The sequence below is a fragment of the Ricinus communis genome, chromosome 9 (assembly GCF_019578655.1).
Source record: "Ricinus communis isolate WT05 ecotype wild-type chromosome 9, ASM1957865v1, whole genome shotgun sequence".
Lineage (NCBI taxonomy): Eukaryota > Viridiplantae > Streptophyta > Magnoliopsida > Malpighiales > Euphorbiaceae > Ricinus > Ricinus communis.
In genome coordinates this window covers 17,425,880-17,445,244 of record NC_063264.1, presented here as the reverse complement: position 1 = coordinate 17,445,244, position 19,365 = coordinate 17,425,880, and the positions used below count along the sequence as shown (strand labels likewise).

General features: G+C 31.6%; 2 protein-coding genes and 1 long non-coding RNA gene across 3 annotated transcripts; 2 read left to right on the top strand and 1 right to left on the bottom strand.

Moving 5' to 3' along the window:
• The first annotated feature begins 364 nt into the window (after window positions 1-364).
• LOC8259328 (premnaspirodiene oxygenase) lies at window positions 365-2,196 on the top strand. The gene is made up of 2 exons (XM_002534393.3): window positions 365-1,291; window positions 1,399-2,196. Exons 1-2 carry the CDS (start codon window positions 395-397, stop codon window positions 2,020-2,022), a joined length of 1,521 nt encoding a protein of 506 aa, XP_002534439.3. The 5' UTR covers window positions 365-394; the 3' UTR covers window positions 2,023-2,196.
• A 917-nt stretch (window positions 2,197-3,113) lies between these two features.
• On the top strand, window positions 3,114-5,493 carry LOC112537008. Its single transcript, XR_003080928.2, has 3 exons — window positions 3,114-3,629; window positions 3,823-3,968; window positions 4,820-5,493. It is a non-coding gene; the product is annotated as an uncharacterized LOC112537008 (long non-coding RNA).
• An 8,924-nt stretch (window positions 5,494-14,417) lies between these two features.
• LOC8259326 (premnaspirodiene oxygenase) lies at window positions 14,418-18,956 on the bottom strand. Its single transcript, XM_048378849.1, has 2 exons — window positions 17,965-18,956; window positions 14,418-15,245 (listed from the first exon to the last, which is right to left on the bottom strand). The coding sequence occupies exons 1-2, from the start codon at window positions 18,859-18,861 to the stop codon at window positions 14,622-14,624; spliced, it is 1,521 nt and encodes a 506-aa protein (XP_048234806.1). The 5' UTR covers window positions 18,862-18,956; the 3' UTR covers window positions 14,418-14,621.
• Between the last annotated feature and the right edge of the window lie 409 nt (window positions 18,957-19,365).

The following is a 19,365-nucleotide window of genomic DNA, read 5'->3' as shown; positions in this document are numbered from 1 at the left end:
GTACACCTATTATTAATAAAATAAAGTTTATCCATCCCTAATCTACAATTTTAAGTTTAATAATTTATTATTAATACAACTATTTAATTTAGTTTAAAAAAAAATAATCAAACTTTATTAGGTTTTATTTAAAATAAGATGTAGCCTACATATTTAGGGTGAGTTTAGAAAAATGTTTTTCTAATTTCAATTTTTATTTTAAATGATTTTCTAAATTCTAAAAATTATATTCTCCATAATTTGAATACATAAATTACATTATGTATGAAGTGAAATTTAAGGACCATTTTTTGACTAATGGCTTAAACAAATAATAAAAATTACGTATAAAATAGGATGAAATGAAATCGAATTCCACAACATCCCCACATACAACTTAAAAATTGTTGTCACGATGGACCACCAGCTCCTCTCGTTGCCAATGCTTTTCACCTCTCTCTTCTTCATCTTCATGATATGGAAGATATGGAAGAATTTTAACTCAACAGCTCCAAATCTACCGCCAGGACCATGGAAACTACCTGTTATAGGAAGCATCCACCATTTAGTTGGTTCTCTTATACATCACCGCCTTAGAGACCTCGCCAAGAAATACGGACCTATTATGCACCTTCAACTTGGCGAAGTCCCTACAATTATAATTTCTTCTCCTGAAACTGCCAAACAAGTCATGAAAACCCATGACACCAGTCTTGCTGACAGACCCTTTATCCTCGCAACAGCTATTGTAACTTATAATCTTCAGGACGTTGCAGGAGCACCCTATGGTGAGCATTGGAGACAATTGAGAAAAATTTGCACGTTGGAGCTTCTTACTGTGAAACGAGTGCAGACATTCAGGTCAATCAGAGAAGAAGAAGTATCAAAAGCCATTGAATCCATAGCATCAAGTGCAGGATCAGCAGTCAACATTAGTAAGACGGTAACTTGTCTAACTTATGGCATCATTTCAAGAGCAGCCTTTGGCAAGGTATGGAAGGGAGAAGATGTATTTGTACCTAATGTTCAGAAATTGATACAAGCAGCAAGTGGTTTTAATCTTGCTGATACCTACCCTTCGATCAGATTTCTCCACGTAATCAGTGGTATAAAGTCCAAAATCGAGAGCCTTCATAAAGGAATAGATGTAATACTTGAAGACATTATGAATGAACATAAAACTAAAAAAGCAACAGCAAAGACTGAAGAAACAGAAGAAGTTGAAGATTTAGTAGATGTATTATTGAAATTACAGGACAATGGCGACCTTCAATTTTCTTTGACCGACAACAACATCAAAGCAGTCATCATGGTAATTATTAATTACATTTATTTCTTGCTTCCTATACCAAGTTGGCTTTAATTATCGAACTCAAATTTATAAGGTTTTCTGATAGAATGCTTCAATATGAATTCCAGGACATGTTTACAGCTGGTAGTGAGACATCAGCCATGACTGTTGAATGGGCAATGGCAGAGATGATGAGGAAACCAGTAGTATTGAAGAAGGCACAAGAAGAAGTGAGGCAGAAATTGGGAACAAAAGGAGGAATTCATGAAGAAGGCCTACAAGAATTAAACTACTTAAAGTTGGTAATCAAAGAAACTCTGAGATTACACCCTCCTCTTCCACTTTTACTACCGCGAGAGTGTAGAAAGAGCTGTGTAATTGGAGGTTACGATATTCCAACAAAATCTAGACTCATGGTGAATGTATGGGCGATCGGAAGAGATCCCAACTATTGGATTGATCCCGAAAAGTTTTTTCCAGAAAGATTCCTTGACAGCGCTATTGATTACAAGGGGAATAACTTTGAGTTTCTTCCTTTCGGTGCTGGAAGAAGGATGTGTCCAGGAGTATCGTTCGGCATAGCAGATGTTGAGTTTCCACTTGCAATGTTGCTGTATCATTTTGATTGGACACTCCCATCCGGGAAAAAGCCTGAAGATCTTGACATGACTGAATGTTTAGGAGGCGGTGCGCGAAAGAAAGAGGATCTCTGTTTAATTCCGACTCCCTGGCATCCGCCATCTGTCAATTAGTGGAAGAAGTCCATGATAATATTGCATTTTGTTATGATTTCATGTTTCCATTCTTGTGTACTTTCTTTCCTTTCCACTTCTTAATATGATGTGTGTTTCTCCTATACAGTAATGTTACAAATTGTTTGTCAACCGGAATCAACAAGCTACAAATAACTGCATAATTTTCTTTTATTTGTGTTTTTCTTTTTTCTTTTTACTTATACTTCAAAAAGAATAATATCTTTATAATGTTACTCATATATATTAATATTGTCTAAAAGCGTACACCTATTTATTTTTTTATTTAACAATTAGTTTCGCACTCATTCTGAAAATAATTTATTTTATTCAAATAATAGGTTGCACAGAAACTCTAAATGGGATTACATTTTCGTGTCATACACGTTTTGAATATCAAAACTCTTCGAAAACTCTTCATGCACGTTTCAAAAACTTTAAAAAATATTGCTAATTATTTTTATATTATTTATTTATTTTTAAAAATTTTAAAATTTTTATTAAAAGAAAAAATCTTTCCATTTAGTTGAATTTTCTATTGGCAAAAGATTTTTACTGTTTTTCTATTTATTTTATTTTCTATGTATAGATAATTCTTAACTCTTTTCTATTATATATATTTTTTTATAATATAATATTTTTAATTTTTAGTTGTTTTATATTTAAGCGTCTCTACATACATATATATTTTTTATATATGATCAATTATATTAATCATATTTAATTTATCTCTCTTTTTATGATAACAATAATAGTGTAGTACAAAATTTAATATATATATACATATATATATAACATCTTATTTTCTAGTTTTTTTAGAAGATCTCTTATCCCCATAAGTCTCTCTTCAATCCAAATACCATCTACGGATGAAGAAGAATTCAAACAGAAAAGAAAAAGAAAAAACCGATTTAAATCTTATTTGCACAATAAAAGGGATAAGCACTTACTAAAGAAGTCTTAGAAAAGGCCAAACGAAAAGGAAAGTCCAAATTGAGCACTTAACTTTTAATACGGGGCCAAATAAATCCTTTTCACCTTTTTAGGTAAAATAAACCCAAAACTTTATAAAATGAATTCAATTTACTCCTTTTCTGTCCAAAGTATTGCGCATGATTTAAAAATTAAAAAACAATTAAAAGGAAATAATATAATAAAGTTTATAAATACTTTTTTTTTTTTAATTATTAGAATCCCTTATTTGCCTTAGTTCTACCTTTCTCTATCCATTTTTCTTCTCCCCGTTCAAATCACCACCACCAAACAACAAAATGGCTTCGAAGAAGTAGCTATCAAATCTTATGGGAGAGATTAAGGTTTAGCAATTAGTTCTCACTTATTCCCAATCTTCTTTTAAGTACACTGTTAGAGCTGTTGTTACAAGGTGTGATGAAGATATTGCACGTGTTATGATTGATTAAAAAGAAAGCTGTTTGTTATCTTACTGTAGAAAGAGACAAGGTTATGCAGCTCCTTGACAGTGGTTTGAAGGTTAAAGAATATGAGTTTTTGAGGAGGAACTTCATTGATTTTAGATGCTTCGGTTTTAGTTTCAAGAGGACGTCGATCTTAGCATCAAGAATTACTCTTTTGTAATTTCTGTTTATGTAATTCTTCTCTTGTTCTCAAAAGTCATTTGTGTAGTTTTTTATTTCGCAAATTTATGTCAATTATGTAATAAATGATGATGCATGCAAAGTATTTGATAAAATGCCCGAGTATTGTTAATGGTGGTATTGTTGCCAAGTCTTATTACTCTTGGATGTCTTTGCTAGTTCTTATTGCTTGGCATTATTGCAGGAGGTAATATTGACAGTGATTGTGGTGTTGTTGTGAACGATAGTGATGGTTATCGTTATAAAAGATGCGGTGGTTATTGTTCTCGACGGTGAGGGTGGCGTTGTGGTTGATGATGGCGGTGGTCATTAACGATGGTATTGGCAGTGGTGAGTAGAAGCTTTCAATAGGTTTCTTAAAAAATAAATATCTATTAATTGGCAAATAATATTATTTATTTATTAAATTCTTATCTAGCATTTTAAATATGAAAGAATTGATATTTACGCTCTACCAATGGGTTGCAATATACACGCGCGTAGAAAAGGAGTTAAATTCTTTTAATGCAATTTTGTCTCTAAGGGGAAAAGGGGGACAACAACCAATTAGATACACGTTTGTTTAATAGGGTACAGTCTCCGGTGAAACTTTAATAACTAATTTATATTTAATTTCTTAATGACTAATTTAATATAGATAAACATATATAGATATAGAGTAAAACTTTTTATTTTTATTTTTTAGTCTAAATTGATTGTTTCTTTTATCTAAATTCACTATTTAACTAATTACTTGTCATGACAAATAATACTAAAAATAAAAATAAAATTTATATTATTGCTTTTAAAAGGGATAAAAACAATAAAATATCAAAATTATGATCAACAGCGCAATCTTTTTATTTACGTTCCTAACTCTATTGGGGTTTTATTGTTTTTAATTCTTTCTTTTGGGATTTAAAGGAGGCTGGTTATTTTTTTTTTTTTATTTTTTTTTTTTTTCTGGTTTGCTTTTGTTCTAGTTTTGGTTTATTGTAGACTTTTTCAGGTTCTTGTTTCTTACATTAGAACGCACACAGTTATGATACAGAGTAAAATAACTGCAGACTGAGATTAAAAAAGTAATATTACAGTGAAAATATCAATTTTATCACTGTAAGTATATAAAATTCTTACTGGGCATTTGTTTCTTGAGCATGGAATGCAAGCGAGATTATAATTTTTTACCATTCGTGTTCCAGGGGATTATGCAGATGCGAAGGTCAGGATTTCTTCAGAAATCGCAGAGATTATCCACTTCCACAGTTTTTATTCCCTCATGTGTAGCAACATGGTTACTTATGGTAGAGTCTGTTTGCTTTCTTAGGAATTCGGATCTTCTATTTGCACGTAAAACTGCAAATATCCTAATACCAATATGAATATCTATTTTCCTTGAGCAACATTGCGGAGTGAAGTGAAATGGAGGACTGACGGGTTCTTGTGAACATAAGTTGTTTGAGGAGGGGGAGTTGTAGAATTGTAAGGAGAGGGATGGACATGTAGGGGGACGAAGAACAGGTGGTGGTGGTGGTGTTGGTGTGACAGCGGCGGTGGTGGTTGAACAATGAAAACCAAAACAAGTAGAAAGAGCAAGCTACCAGAAAGGGGAGTCTTAGAGACTGTACAAGCAGAAAGCTTGTACAGGCTTTTCCTCATATACTCCCAAGAAAGGGAGCAACCTTTCCTGCCATGAAGGAAAGGTCACTTCGACCTTACCTAAAGAAAAAAGAGACGTTGACATAGACATAGGACAACCGTTGGAATAGAGATAGGCAACAGTTAAACAAAGTGTATATATATGAACAAATAAGTCACTTGTAATCTCAGAATCTTATACAGAAAACAATACATCATTAATCACTAATTTCACATGGTATCAGAGCAGATTATAAGTCTGTGACCATCATCTACCTTTAAAAATCTTTCAAACAAACCAACCGTGTCTCAAAATGAACACATCATTCTTAAATGCAACCAAAATTACTTCGAATGGTCAAAATCTGTGTACATTGGCTTCAGTGGCAGAAGAAAGCTAGGCTTCATCACATGAACAAAACAAAAACCCAAACTAGAAAGGCCAGAAGCCCTGACAGAATATGAAGCAGAAAAATTGGAAGAGTGGCAAATGACAGATCACATGGTCATGTCGTCGCTCACCATCACAATTGAGCCCCAAATTTTCAGGCTCTGCATGCTTCTGGAATCATCAAAAGTGATTTGGGAAAAAATGAAAGGGCTGTATGGCCATAAATAAAATTTTGCATACATTTTCAATCTCAAGCAAGAATTAGCGCAAATCACACAAGGGACAAAAAACAGCTCATAATATGCAACATAAGTTCTAACTAGATGGGAAGAACTGTAAAACTATCTCCCTCCAATAACTGACACAAAATAAATACAGAAGAGGGCAGAACAAGACCTAGTCTACACTTACCTGGGAGGATTGGACTCAAGCTATGAAAGCTTAAGGTCCTAAATCCTCCTATCAAGGGAGCTACCAAAAATCGATGTTGTAATAGCTAATATTCAGCGAGAAAAAACTTGGAGAACCCTAATAAACTCCTCTATCTCTCTCGATGCCACAGAAAAGCGTGCACCACTCGACGCCTCAACACCCACGAAGTGACCCGACAAAGGAGAGGACCAAACAATGTCGAACAATGCGACTACTATAAAAAACAGGGTCATCATTACGACTAGTGTTGGCATCTACACTCTCAGTTGCAGCCGATTCGGGGGTGGGAGAAGGGGAATAGTGCGGGAGGAACGAAGAGAGGAGAAAGAGGGGAAAGAAAGTTTGGATTCGGCGAGGCTAGAAGGAGAGAAGAAAACCCTAGAGAAAAGGGTGAAAATAATGGGTTGTCATATGCTAAGGGTTATATGACAACTCGACTCGACTCCCTAGCCTGACCCGGACCCGAAGGCAACACAGTAACCTGACTCGATCCACAGACCCGACCCGACCCACTGATCCGACCCTGTTTCGATCCGACTCTGGCCTATTTTCCAACTGGATCCGACCCAGCAGCAACACAAGCCTAATTACCCAGACAGATTCAGGCCCTGGTTAAGCAACAACCCAGTGGGTCAAGATCGGTACCAAATTCTTTAAATTCATTCCAAAAAATACCTATCATGATGCTTGGATTATTGATTCCGGTGCCACTGATCACATGATATGGGATTCAATAAAATTGCAAATTTAGCTCCTATTGGAGATTCCTAACATGTGACAGTCGCTAATGGGACTAAAGCCAAAATTCATGGATGCGGTACCACTTCATTATTTAACACAAACATTAAAAATATCTTGCTATTACCTAAATTTAAATCAAATCTCTTATCTGTTGGAAAAATAACTTGTGATTTAAATTATAATGTTATATTCTCACATACTTAAGTCATATTTTAGGACCGAATTACCGAGAAGACGATTGGTGAGGGACAATTAAAAAATAGGTTATACTACCTCAAAAATTCTCCCAAACAGTGTCTTATGTCAAATAACACAATTGACCAAGAGATGTTGATGCATCAGCAGTTTGGGCATCCCTCTGATAAGGTTTTAAACCAATTATTTTATTACCATTTAAATTTCAGTCACTGTGATGTCTGTAAATTTTCTAAATACACTCGCTTGCCATTTCCTTTATCATTTAGTGTCTCTAAAAAAGCATTTAAATTAATACACTCTGATGTTTAGGGTCCAGCCCCCATTAAATCTTATAATCACTTCCGATATTTTGTTACTTTTATTGATGACTATTCTCGTACTACCTGGGTCTATTTATTAAAAGAAAAAAATGAGGTATTCTCTTACTTTCAAGAATCTTTTCACTTTATCCAAAACCAACATGCTGCCAAAATCAAAAAATTTCGCTCTAACAATGGTACTGAGTACATCAATTGAAATTTTTCAGAACTTTTTAAAAAGGAGGGAATTGTGCATCAAACCACATGCATTAATACTCCTGAACAAAATGAGGTCTCTGAACGCAAAAACAGACATCTTCTCAATGTTGGCAGAATTCTTCTTTTTCAAAATAATGTCCCTACTATATATTAGTCGAATGCCCTCTTAAATGCCACATACATCATTAATAGGTTACCTAATATCACATTAAAAAACCTAAGTCCATTAGAGATCCTTAAATGCCGAAAACTCGAATTAGGGCACATACGAGTCTTTGGTTGCTTTTGTTATGTTCACATCAAACGTCACCATAAGTTTGATAAAAGCTCCATTAAAATTCTCTTTTTAGGATACTCCTCTCAAAAAAAGGGGCATAAATGTTACGATCCCACCACTCATAAAACCTATATATCCCGGGATGTCTTGTTCGTCAAAAATGAACCCTATCATAAGGATAGTCTCCCAAACCCTTCGATAGACACTTATGGGCCACACACTCTATTTTTTCCGCATAACTCTGATTTTTTTTACAACAGTCATGAGCAGGTTGTTCACTCCGAGGGGGAGTTACTCTTAACCTCCAAGCCAATTCCTTTAGGGGGAGAAGATGAAATACTCGAAGAAGAACCTCAAGTAGAAGCAATCGCCTTGAGGAGATCTACTCAACAAACTAGACCTCTTGTTAAATTAAGGGACTATGTGTCCCATAAGGTAACATATGCAATCCAACACTTTATCTCTTAAGATACCATTTCAAACCAATACCAGACCTATCTAAGTAACATCACAACACATTGATAGATCATAAATAGTTATACTTATTGTGTTTAATTCCCTTATATTTTGGTTAAATAATGTACTTAATTGTAGAAATTGTGTTTATTTTGACCTAGGTGGTGAAATATCAAGGATTGAGTAGAATTCAACTTAAAGACATGTTTTAAGGCATCACTTGTTAGAAACTAAGTCTTTTGGAGGAAGAGCAAAAATTTATGCAGAAGGTCATTTTCAATAAGGCGTGACCACGCCTTACAATCCGTGAGCTGCTGGAATCTGTAGAAGAGAATTTTAAATTTTTAGTTAAATTCATGGTGGACCCACTTTTATATGATTTTCTTTATTTTGGAAGTGCTGGATAAGAAAACTGATTCTCAGAATATTTAGGATTTGTTTAGATTACCCTTTATTTTATCCTTTCTTATAGGGATAAGATCATATAGGAAGTTTTTTTCTTTTTGATAAGGATTATCTTATTAGGGTTTAGGTTTGACTTTCTATATAAGGAGGCTAGTTCTACCAAGTAAGGAACGGCTGAGAGTGCTTTGATTATTTATTATTTTTCTTCTTCTATTCTCTATAATTCTTTTCTTGTGAATTTTTATTCCACCATGTGTGGCCAAGTTTTTAGTTTCTGATTCACGAGTGAATAAATTCCAACTGTGATTTTGTGAGGCTTTGTGCTTAACAGAATTCTTCTTTAATTCAAGTATTCTTTATTTCTTATTTTTATTGTTTATGAATTTTTGATATTGATTGAACTGACGACTCAATTTTGATATTGATTTTTCTATTGCTAAACTTTGAGTTTGTGATCCGTATTTGTTATGAACGATTGACACAAGTAGCAAGGAGCTGGCTCATGTGTGTGTGATTACGGCCTTTTCGAATTACATAGCTTGCATGATACTTTAGGGAAATAAAGGAACAAGGTTAATTCAATTGTAACTATCTCGATCTATTAATATTGGTTTAATCATTCTCTTTATTCTTGATGCTATCATTGAGTTGATATGGGATGCTATCGTGCCCAATTGACTAATGGTAAGTTTTGATTTGGATGCTGGATTTGAGTCAATTATATTAGGAGAATTTACACTTGTTGCAGCTTTTCCGAATAAGTAGACTAAGTACTTAAATAGAAAAATTGATATGATCATATGATTACAATTGGATGAAATTAGCATTCTTGAATTGGAAGTTTGTTAAGATTGATTTTTATTTACTTTAATATTCAGCATTCATTATTTTCTATTTATTTATAAGTTTAGTTCAAACATTCAAAATCTCTCCATTTTTATTTAATTTTGAGAAGCTATTCACATTGGTTCCCTTGGAATTAGACCTGGTTTCCCTATTTCTACAAGTTAGTTTAGAAAAATCAGTAATTTACTTTGAAGGGCTTCGACAACCCGTTCAAATTTGGCGCCGTTGCCGGGGAACTATTTTAGTTTCTCATTGTTTAATTTATTTGTTTGTGACTCATTCTTCTCAAGCTATTGATTTGCAGTATAATCCTGAAATTGAGAAGACAACGCGTCAATTAAGAAAGAAGACTAGGCAAAGAAAAAGTTATAAGGCCATGAAAGAAGAACTTCAAGCCCTAGAGAAAAACGATACCTAGAATATTGTCCCGCTACCACCAAATAAAAAACCCATAGGATGTAAATGGGTATATTAAATAAAATACAACTATGATAGAATGGTTGAAAGATACAAGGCCAGACTAGTAGTCAGAGGATTCACTCAAACCTATAGAGTCGATTATCAAGAAACTTTCACCCCTGTTGCAAAAATGAACACCGTCAGAATTCTTCTATCAGTAGCCACCAACCAGGGATGGAATCTATTTCAAATGGACGTCAAAAATACCTTTCTGCAAGGAAACTTGGAAGAATAAGTCTACATGACTCTTCCACCTAGCCATGAATGCGCACCAGACACTTCTCTGGTATGTAAGTTGAAAAAAGCAATCTATGGATTGAAACAATCTCCAAGAGCATGGTATACCAAACTAAGCCTCTTTCTTTTGAATATTAACTTTACTAAATGTGCATCAAATTCTTCCATATTTGTTAAACACACTCAAACACCCATTATTATTGTCCTTATGTATGTTGACGATATTATAATAACAGGGAATGACGATAAAAAAAATAGAGAAAGTCAAACAAAGCCTAAAAAGGGAATTTGACATCAAAGATCTTGGACAACTATCATACTTCCTGGGCATAGAAATGACAAAATCAAACAAAGGACTATTTCTATCCCAAAGAAAGTATGTCCTTGATCTATTAAAGCATACGGGAAAACTAGAAGCTAAACCAGCCAACACCCAAATGGAAACTAAAGTTAGACTCAGCTTAGAAGATGGTGAACCACTAACTGACATAGGACAATATCAGCATTTAGTAGGTAAATTGATCTACCTAATGGTTACCAGGCCTGATATTGCATATGCAGTAAGTATGGTAAGCTAGTTCATGCACGCTCCTCGTACCAGTCATTTGGAAGCCATTTATAGGATACTTAGGTATCTCAAGGGCACCCCAGGTCAAGGAATCTGGATAAAGAAAAATAACTCTAACACTATAGTTGGTTTCTCTGATGCAGATTGGGTAGGGAGTTGCGACAGAAAATCAACTACAGAATTTTGCACCTTTGTAGGAGGAAACCTGGTGACATGGAAAAGCAAAAAAGAAAGTGTGGTTGCAAGATCAAGTATAGAAGCTGAATATCGAGCCATGGCATCTATGGCCAGTGAACTCATTTGGATCAAACAGGTTCTCCAAGACATAAGAATCGAAGGTAACATATCCATGAAAATGTACTGTGACAATCAAGTTGCTCGCCACATCGCATCAAACTCAGTATTACACGAACGAACCAAACACATCGAAGTGGATTGTCATTTCATAAGAGAAAAAGTACAAAATGGAGAAATTGAGACACCATATGTTAGAAGTCAAGAGCAGCTAGCAGACATATTCACAAAAGCACTCAACAAGCTAAATCACCAAACCATTCTCAGCAAGATGGGTTATGTAAATTTATACGAACCCAACTTGATGGAGAGTGTTGAAAAATGAAAACCAAAACAAGTAGAAAGAGCAGGCTACCAAGAAGAGGAGACTCAGAAACTGTACAAGCAGAAAGCTTGTATAGACTTTTCCTCAGACTCCCAGGAAAGGGAGCAAGCTTTTCTGTTATGGAGGAAAGATCACTTCGACCTTACCTAAAGAAGAAAGAGACGTTGACATAGGTATAGAACAACCGTTGAAATAGAGATAAGCAACCGTTAAACAAAGTGTATATATATGAACAAATAAATCACTTGTAATCTCAGAATTTTATACACAAAAGCAATACATCATTGATTACTAATTTCACGCAGGTGGTGGTGGTGTTGGTGTGGCAGCGGCGGTGTAGCGGTGGTGGTTGTGGACGTAAAAATTTGAGATTGACATATTGATGGTGTTTGGGCATTGATTTTTTTATGACAGATGGGATCCACGAGTCTATTTGGAAAGTAGAGCTGATTCACGTGTGACATGCCTTGTTAATAATGCAATATAGATTAACTATATATGTACACCTAAAATATAATAATAATGTTTCACCAAAAAAGAAATATATATATATAATGTGATAACGTGGATCTCCTGCATCCATGCAACGACTCTCTCCCAATTGAATCCAACTATCCAACTTTTTATTTTTTCTTTCTCGAACGGTAGCGTTTAGCAATATGAAATTCTATTTGCTACGATTTCTACTTAAATCCATTTCTTATATATCCTACATAGATTGATGGTTGAAAAACGAGCGAGTAAAAATTCAATAAAAAATAAAAAAATAATAACAAAAATAGATAAAAAGTTTAACCCCATATATCATACTGTAAATATAATCTGAAATTTGTTAACCGGCTATATTAATGTTAGTAATAAGATTTAAAATTTCTTAATTTTCATCTTAAGGAGTTTTAAAAATAAAATCATTAAAGTGTCGATAATAAATCTAATACGCACTCATTGATATATCCCAATGATCATAACAACAACCAGCATAAAAATATCTTGCCTAGTAGTCTAAAGTGTGAAACTTTGTTATATTATGCAGACATTGCCTCAAAGGATGACCATTCAATATAAACTTCAAGATATCTGCATATTGTATATTGTCTTAAAAGACAATATATTATTTTTTTCTATTACTTAATCAACACTCGACATCCAAAGTATGATTGTACAGACCATATAAATGGGTATAAATCACTCATCTAGCTGTACAAGGTTTTAATTAAAATATTAAAAAAATTAAAACTATCGAATTTATAGAAAATATATTAATTTTTATGAATCAAATTTAATAAAAATAAGGATTTTTCTGATAAAAGTATTTGAACAAATTATACATATAATGTAATTAATACTTAATATTATAAATTATCCATTCACTTGGTATGCAAAATACAAACTGATTATACCTTCTGCTCAATTTCCTAACTTTTTCTTGAACAATTATTCATACTCTTATTTCTATAAATCACGTTTATACATAATTTAAAAATAATTATAATTTTAATTTCTGATAATCCTTATCTCCGTCTAATATCTAATTCTAATATTATTTTTATATAAATTTATAGAAAGTATAAATCACGTTTCTATAATGAGTTTATTCCTTGTAAGAAAACTCAACTCACAATTATTCATACTCTTATTTCTATAAATCACGTTTATACATAAATAAACTCATTCGGCACCATCTCCTTTATAAATCATATTTATTTCCCCCATAGAATGAGTTTATTCCTTGTAAGAAAACTCAACTCACAAAAATACCCATCTGGGATCTCCTGTTATAAAATTTAATTTATGATTAAATGCTATTTACTTTTTGAATTTTGGTCTAATATACAAGTCGATTCATGTATTTTCTTATTATATTAAAATTTCCTTGCGTTTTGATAAAACTAATTACTACCCCTTTCATATTAGTCGAAGGACTAAATTAAAAATTAAAAATTATAATTTAATTTTTTAAGTTATTATTAAGTATCACACTGGTTCATAATTAATTTTATTATCAAATTAAAATAAAATTTTATTTAGCGCAAGCTAGTTTTAGTGTTAGTTTTAATGTCTAATTAAAAATAGTAAATTTAGTGTCTACCTCTTTTCTTCATCTGCATTCTTTACTTCTCTCTGTCTTCTCGGTGTTCTTTGATACTAATTTTCTCCAGGCGTAACAACGGAGACCTGATTTCAAACAGCAGAAGGGATCCTACACCTTGCATGGGAAATTATGAGGGGCTTCCATTTACCTAAGAAACTGCTTTTTATGAGTCTGATTCAGTAATGATTGAATGGTTAAGGAAGGTATGGAAGGATGCATCAATGATTTATAAAGCCTTTAGATTAGAATAAATCATTTTTCGTGGCTGAGGGTATGTAGATTTTGGTAGGATTACCTTTTATTTTCTTAGATAAAAGATAAAAACTAAATTTAAGGGTACATTGCCATTCAATTGATCTATGTAGGGGTAGCAAAAGTGATATTGGTAATAGTGGATCATTAATTTTGCATTTAGTTTCATTTCAGACATAAAATTTTAATTTGTTTTGGTTTAATTATTCAATTTTAAATATATTTTAACTTAGTTAGTTTTACGAATAAAAAATTGACACATAACTAAAATATCTAATAGAGAATGAGTAATTAAGTGAGAAATGTAGCATATTATTCCATAACCATATAAAATATAAAATTAAATAATTGAATTAAAATAAATTAAGATTTTATAGTGAAAACAAAAGGAAATATATAAAATATTTGTATCATTATTCCGGTTATAAAAGCACCACAACTAATGGTTCCAACCCAATAGTGAAAGAGCTAAGCAATGTGCATATCCTGCTACAATGGGTGTAATCAACCATAATGAAATTTCTTTTTCTCTCAAAAAACTAAACTCTCAACTCAACTATAAATTATTTCTTAAAATTACAAAATTCTCAATATTTCCAAATGTTAATATAATGTTAATTATTTCAAATTATGCCGTGGCGACATTTTAAATTAAAAATGAAAATCAAAAGTTTAATAAAGAAAGATATAATAATATACTTGTGGTAATTAATGACTTGATATTACCCCATTGTATTAATATCCAAAAGAACGACAAATACATAATACAGATCATAACAAAACAACAATTAACAAGACAAGCAAGTGGTTCCATTACATACATGGAATGCATTTATTTGGTAATAGCTTATAAAGATAATCTTCTTGAGATTTTACTAATTGATAGGTAGTGGAATGTAGGGAATGGGAATTAAGCAGAGTTCTTCTTTCTTTCTCACTCCAGCTCCCAAACATTCACTCATGTCAAGATTTTCAGGCTTCAGTCCGTATGGAAGTTTCCAATCAAAGTGGTATAGCAACATTGCAAGTGGAAGCTCAACGTTGGCTACCCCAAATGACATTCCTGGACACATCCTTCTTCCAGCACCAAATGAGAGAAATTCAAAATTATTTCCCTTGTAATCAATAGCATTATCAAGAAATCTCTCTGGAAAAAACTTTTCAGCATCAATCCACCAGTTGGGATCTCTTCCAATTGCCCATACGTTCACCATGACTCTAGATTTTGCAGGAATGTCATAGCCATTAATTACACAATCCTCTCTACATTCTCTAGGAAGTAAGAGCGGGACAGGAGGGTGTAATCTCAATGTTTCTTTAATAACCAACTTTAAGTAGTTCAGTTCTTGTAGGCTTTCTTCGTTAATGCTTCTTTTTCTACAGAATACTTGCCTCACTTCTGCCTGTGCCTTTTCCAGTACTCTTGGGTTTTTCATCAGTTCTGACATTGCCCATTCTACAGTTGTAGACGATGTCTCGCTACCAGCACTAAACACATCCTGAAAATAAAAATATGTAGTAAATAAATTACTTGATGCATAAATTATCATTATAAATTAATGAGGAAATTACATAAAATAATGACTTTTTAAAAATAATATCATTTATACAGTAAGATCTTTTTCTTTTCAAATATACACAATTCACATTTTCAAAAATACTACAAACTTAAAATTTTTTTTTTTACGAAATTGTTTACAAAGAAGCTTTTATTCTCTTTTTTTTTTTTTAACTCTTCTTCATCATAATCTTATTCCATCAATTTTCTCTCATTTTCTCCACTTCTTCGCAAGAGAATCATCAACACTTTTAGACAGTTATTGACGACGTCACAGTAATCACCAACACTTTTACTTCGCCGGTGCTTGTTCCTTTCTCAACCGCTTCTCCTTCAACAAAGACAACTACCCTCCCTCTCATGTCATGGATTCTCTCAAAAATTTTAGTTTTTATTATTTAGTTATTTTTCTTTTCTCTTTCTATATGATTTTCAGGTAGGTATTGAGATTTTCCTATCCAAAGTAGAAGAGAATGTCAGTCAACTCCATAGTAGATTTAATAGTGGGGTAACAATAACCTTTAATGTAAATAAGTTTATATGAGCTTTAGAAATGGATGGATTTATATATAGATGGATTTGCATGGATGAGTTTATGTGACTCTTTTAGCATTAAAATGTATAGAGGAATAAATGATTGTAACTGATATTTGAATACGTATTTAAGGTGTTTGATGAATTTTCTAAACAATATAACTTTTTTTTGCTTTTGGTGATGGTTTTAATATGTATGGTGTTGATGGGTTTGATGTTATATTCAAAAAAATATATATATACCATATATATACGAACAAATACTAAAATATGTATGTAGTAACTATTTTCATTCAATTTTAGAAAAAAAAATTATTTGTAACATTATTATTTTGATATGCTAGAAAATTTTATGTGTTGTGGTGCATACATTATTGTTTTTTTTTTAAATTTAGAAATATATAGTAAATAAAGAGAAGGAGAAAATACATTTCTAGGAGGATCAAAGGAAGAGTATGTGGATTATTATAGAACTAGTAAATAAATGAGATGATATGAAGTATTAACTCAAGACTTGCTATTTAGTTATTCAGTTTAATTCGTTTTTTTCTTGTAATGATGCTATCTATGTATGGACAAGAAATGATATGACCATTTGAGTTGGCTAATAAATTGTATTAAATAATATTATATTTTTTAGTAATAATGTTTGATAATATGCTTGTTCTAAGAAATTAGTAACACTTTTTGAATATGGGCCAAACTAATATGTAAGCATATACCAATAAATCAAAAAACAGTTTCAGATATTATTTATATACTATATATATATTAAATATATATGAAACATATACCGAAATCTAATGAAACGTATACTATTTGCTTTAACTTTTTTTATATTTTTTATAAAGATATAAATATAGTATGTACCTTATATATAAGAAACATATATTAAAATAAATTGAATGTACTCTATTATTTTGAATAAACACTGCTATTATATCTTTGCTAGTAAAAAATAATTAAACAGATTGAATCTTTAATTGAAAGTTACCTAATATATAGATAATATATACATTTTGTACTCAACATATAATAAAATAAATGTAATGTATACTATTGCCTAAGAATTTACTTTTTTACTTTTATAAATATGCAATCTATATGAATTAAAATAGTTACAGATACCAAATATATATTTAATATATACCATGTTTTGTTGAACATATACATTTGCTGCTACTTTTGGCCTTTTTTTTTAAAGGTATAAGTATTTATAATATACTATAAATATATGCAACATATACTAAAATAATATAATGTATACCAAATTTTAAAGTTTACTTTTTTACTTTTCTATATTTGAAATAAATAAAAATATATTAAAATATATTAAAATATTTCAGATATCAAATATATATTTATTGTATCTTATATTTTATCAAATGGATCTCATTTGCTTCTATCTTTTTTATTATATTATGTTACAAGTGTATAAAATATTTAATAATTTTATAGAAATATAAAATAATAAAATAATTATCATAATACTATTTTTTTAATTTCTAATAATCACGAGAATTATTATATAAATTTTAATTAAATCAATCAATTAAAACTGATATTATTGCTATTGAGAAAAATAATTTTTAAAATTAAAATATTTAAATTAAACAAATTGAAATTCTTGATTAATATATATTTTTTACTGTACATTTATAAAAATAAGTTCACTATGATGATTTTTAAATTCTTTTTAAATAAATGTGATTTATATATAAAATAAATTATATTCTTAAAAAATAGTTTTAGATACTAATTATGTATATATTCGGTTCTTCAATAACTTGATCTGCAATCAAATTAATATTATTAAATATATGCTAAAAATAATATCATAAAAATTATAAAAACATATATCAAATTGCTAATAACATATACTATTTTATAAAGAAAGTATACCTAATATATACCACCGTAATTTTTAAATAATTGTTCAATTTACAGTATTTTTTGAAAAAAACTAACCTTCCTCGAATAGGCTATTCATTACTGATAAAAGAAGGCTTAGAAAGGTAGACCTGGCATGAACCGGTTCATGGTATTCAAAGGATTGAACCATGAACCGTGTATGAGTTCAGATAATATAATATATGAAGCAAGAAATATACGAACTAATTTGTTACCATGATAACTGCCTTAATGCTGTCGTCGGTTAAAGAGAATTGAAGACCTTTATCCTGGAAATTCAATAAAACATCTACAAAATCTTCTTCTTCTTCAGTCTTTGCCACTGCGTTTCTAGCTTTATGCTCTTTCAGAACATCGTCAAGTATAACATCTATTCCCCTGTGAAGCTTTTCTAGTCTAGGCCTTATACCACTTATCACATGAAGAAATTTGATGGAAGGGTAGATATCAGCGAGATTGAAACCACTTGATGCTTGTATCAGTTTCTGAATAGCAGGTACAAATTGTTCTTCTTCTCCCTTCCATACCTTGCCAAAAGCTGCTCTTGAAATGATACCATAAGTTAAATAAGTGACAATCCTACCAAAGTTGATCGGTACTGATCCTGCACTGCAAGAAGCATTAACGGATTTAATGGCCTTTGCTACTTCTTCTTCCCTGATTGACCTGAATGACTGCACTCGTTTCATACTTAGAAGCTCCATTGTGGAAATTTTTCTTAACTGTCTCCAATACTCTCCATAGGGTGCAAATGCAAGGTCTTTAAAATCATAAGTTACGATTCCTACTGCAAGAATAAAGGGTCTTTGAGCAAAATTGGCATCGTGGGTTTTCATTATCTGTTTAGCAGTTTCAGGAGAAGACATAACAATTGTGGTGACTTCGCCAACTTGAAGGTGCATAATCGGGCCATATTTCTTGGCGAGGTCTCTCAGACGGTGATGAGTTAGAGGGTCAAGTAGATGGTGAATGCTTCCTATAACAGGAAGTTTCCATGGTCCTGGTGGTAGATTTGTGGTTGAGTTACATTTCTTCCATATCTTCAATACCATGAAGATAAACAAGAGAAAGGTGATAAGCATTTGGAAGGAGGTGAATTGGTGGTCCATCATGAAAATTACTTGGTGCTAAAGTGAAAGAGAGATTTGTAGGCTGATTGCGGGGTTCGCATTTGATTTCATCCAATTATATATACTACAAATTCTGGCTTTTGTTAAATCATAGATGAAGTATTATTCAAACTTAGACTAATCGCATAAGGTAACATATCAACATTGGACAACAATTTTTATAACATCGGCAAGAGTCCGCTTGGAAACTGTTTTTCTCAAATTATTTGTTTCTTATAATTTCTTTTCAAATTTTGAAAAAAATAAATACAAATTTTCATTTTTACAAAATTAAATTTAATAAGATCTTGTTAAAAAAAAGTGGGTCTGTAATTTAGAGATTTGTGCCCAGCTCTTTATCACTCAATGGCTAGATTAAAACTCGTTTAATAAGTTGAATAGATTAAACTCGTTCAATAAGATTTAAGAATTACCAGTTAATAACTAATTTAATCTCAATAAATGACTGATTTTATCAATTCTATTTTATAATGTATTTGATCAAGT

Coding starts and splice junctions, on each gene's coding strand:
- LOC8259326 (XM_048378849.1), bottom strand. CDS start 18,861: ATGATGGACCACCAATTCACCTCCTTCCAAATGCTTATCACCTTTCTC. Junction 15,246..17,964: donor GCATTAAGGCAGTTATCATG/GTAACAAATTAG, acceptor TTTTATTTTCAG/GATGTGTTTAGTGCTGGTAG.
- LOC8259328 (XM_002534393.3), top strand. CDS start 395: ATGGACCACCAGCTCCTCTCGTTGCCAATGCTTTTCACCTCTCTCTTC. Junction 1,292..1,398: donor ACATCAAAGCAGTCATCATG/GTAATTATTAAT, acceptor TATGAATTCCAG/GACATGTTTACAGCTGGTAG.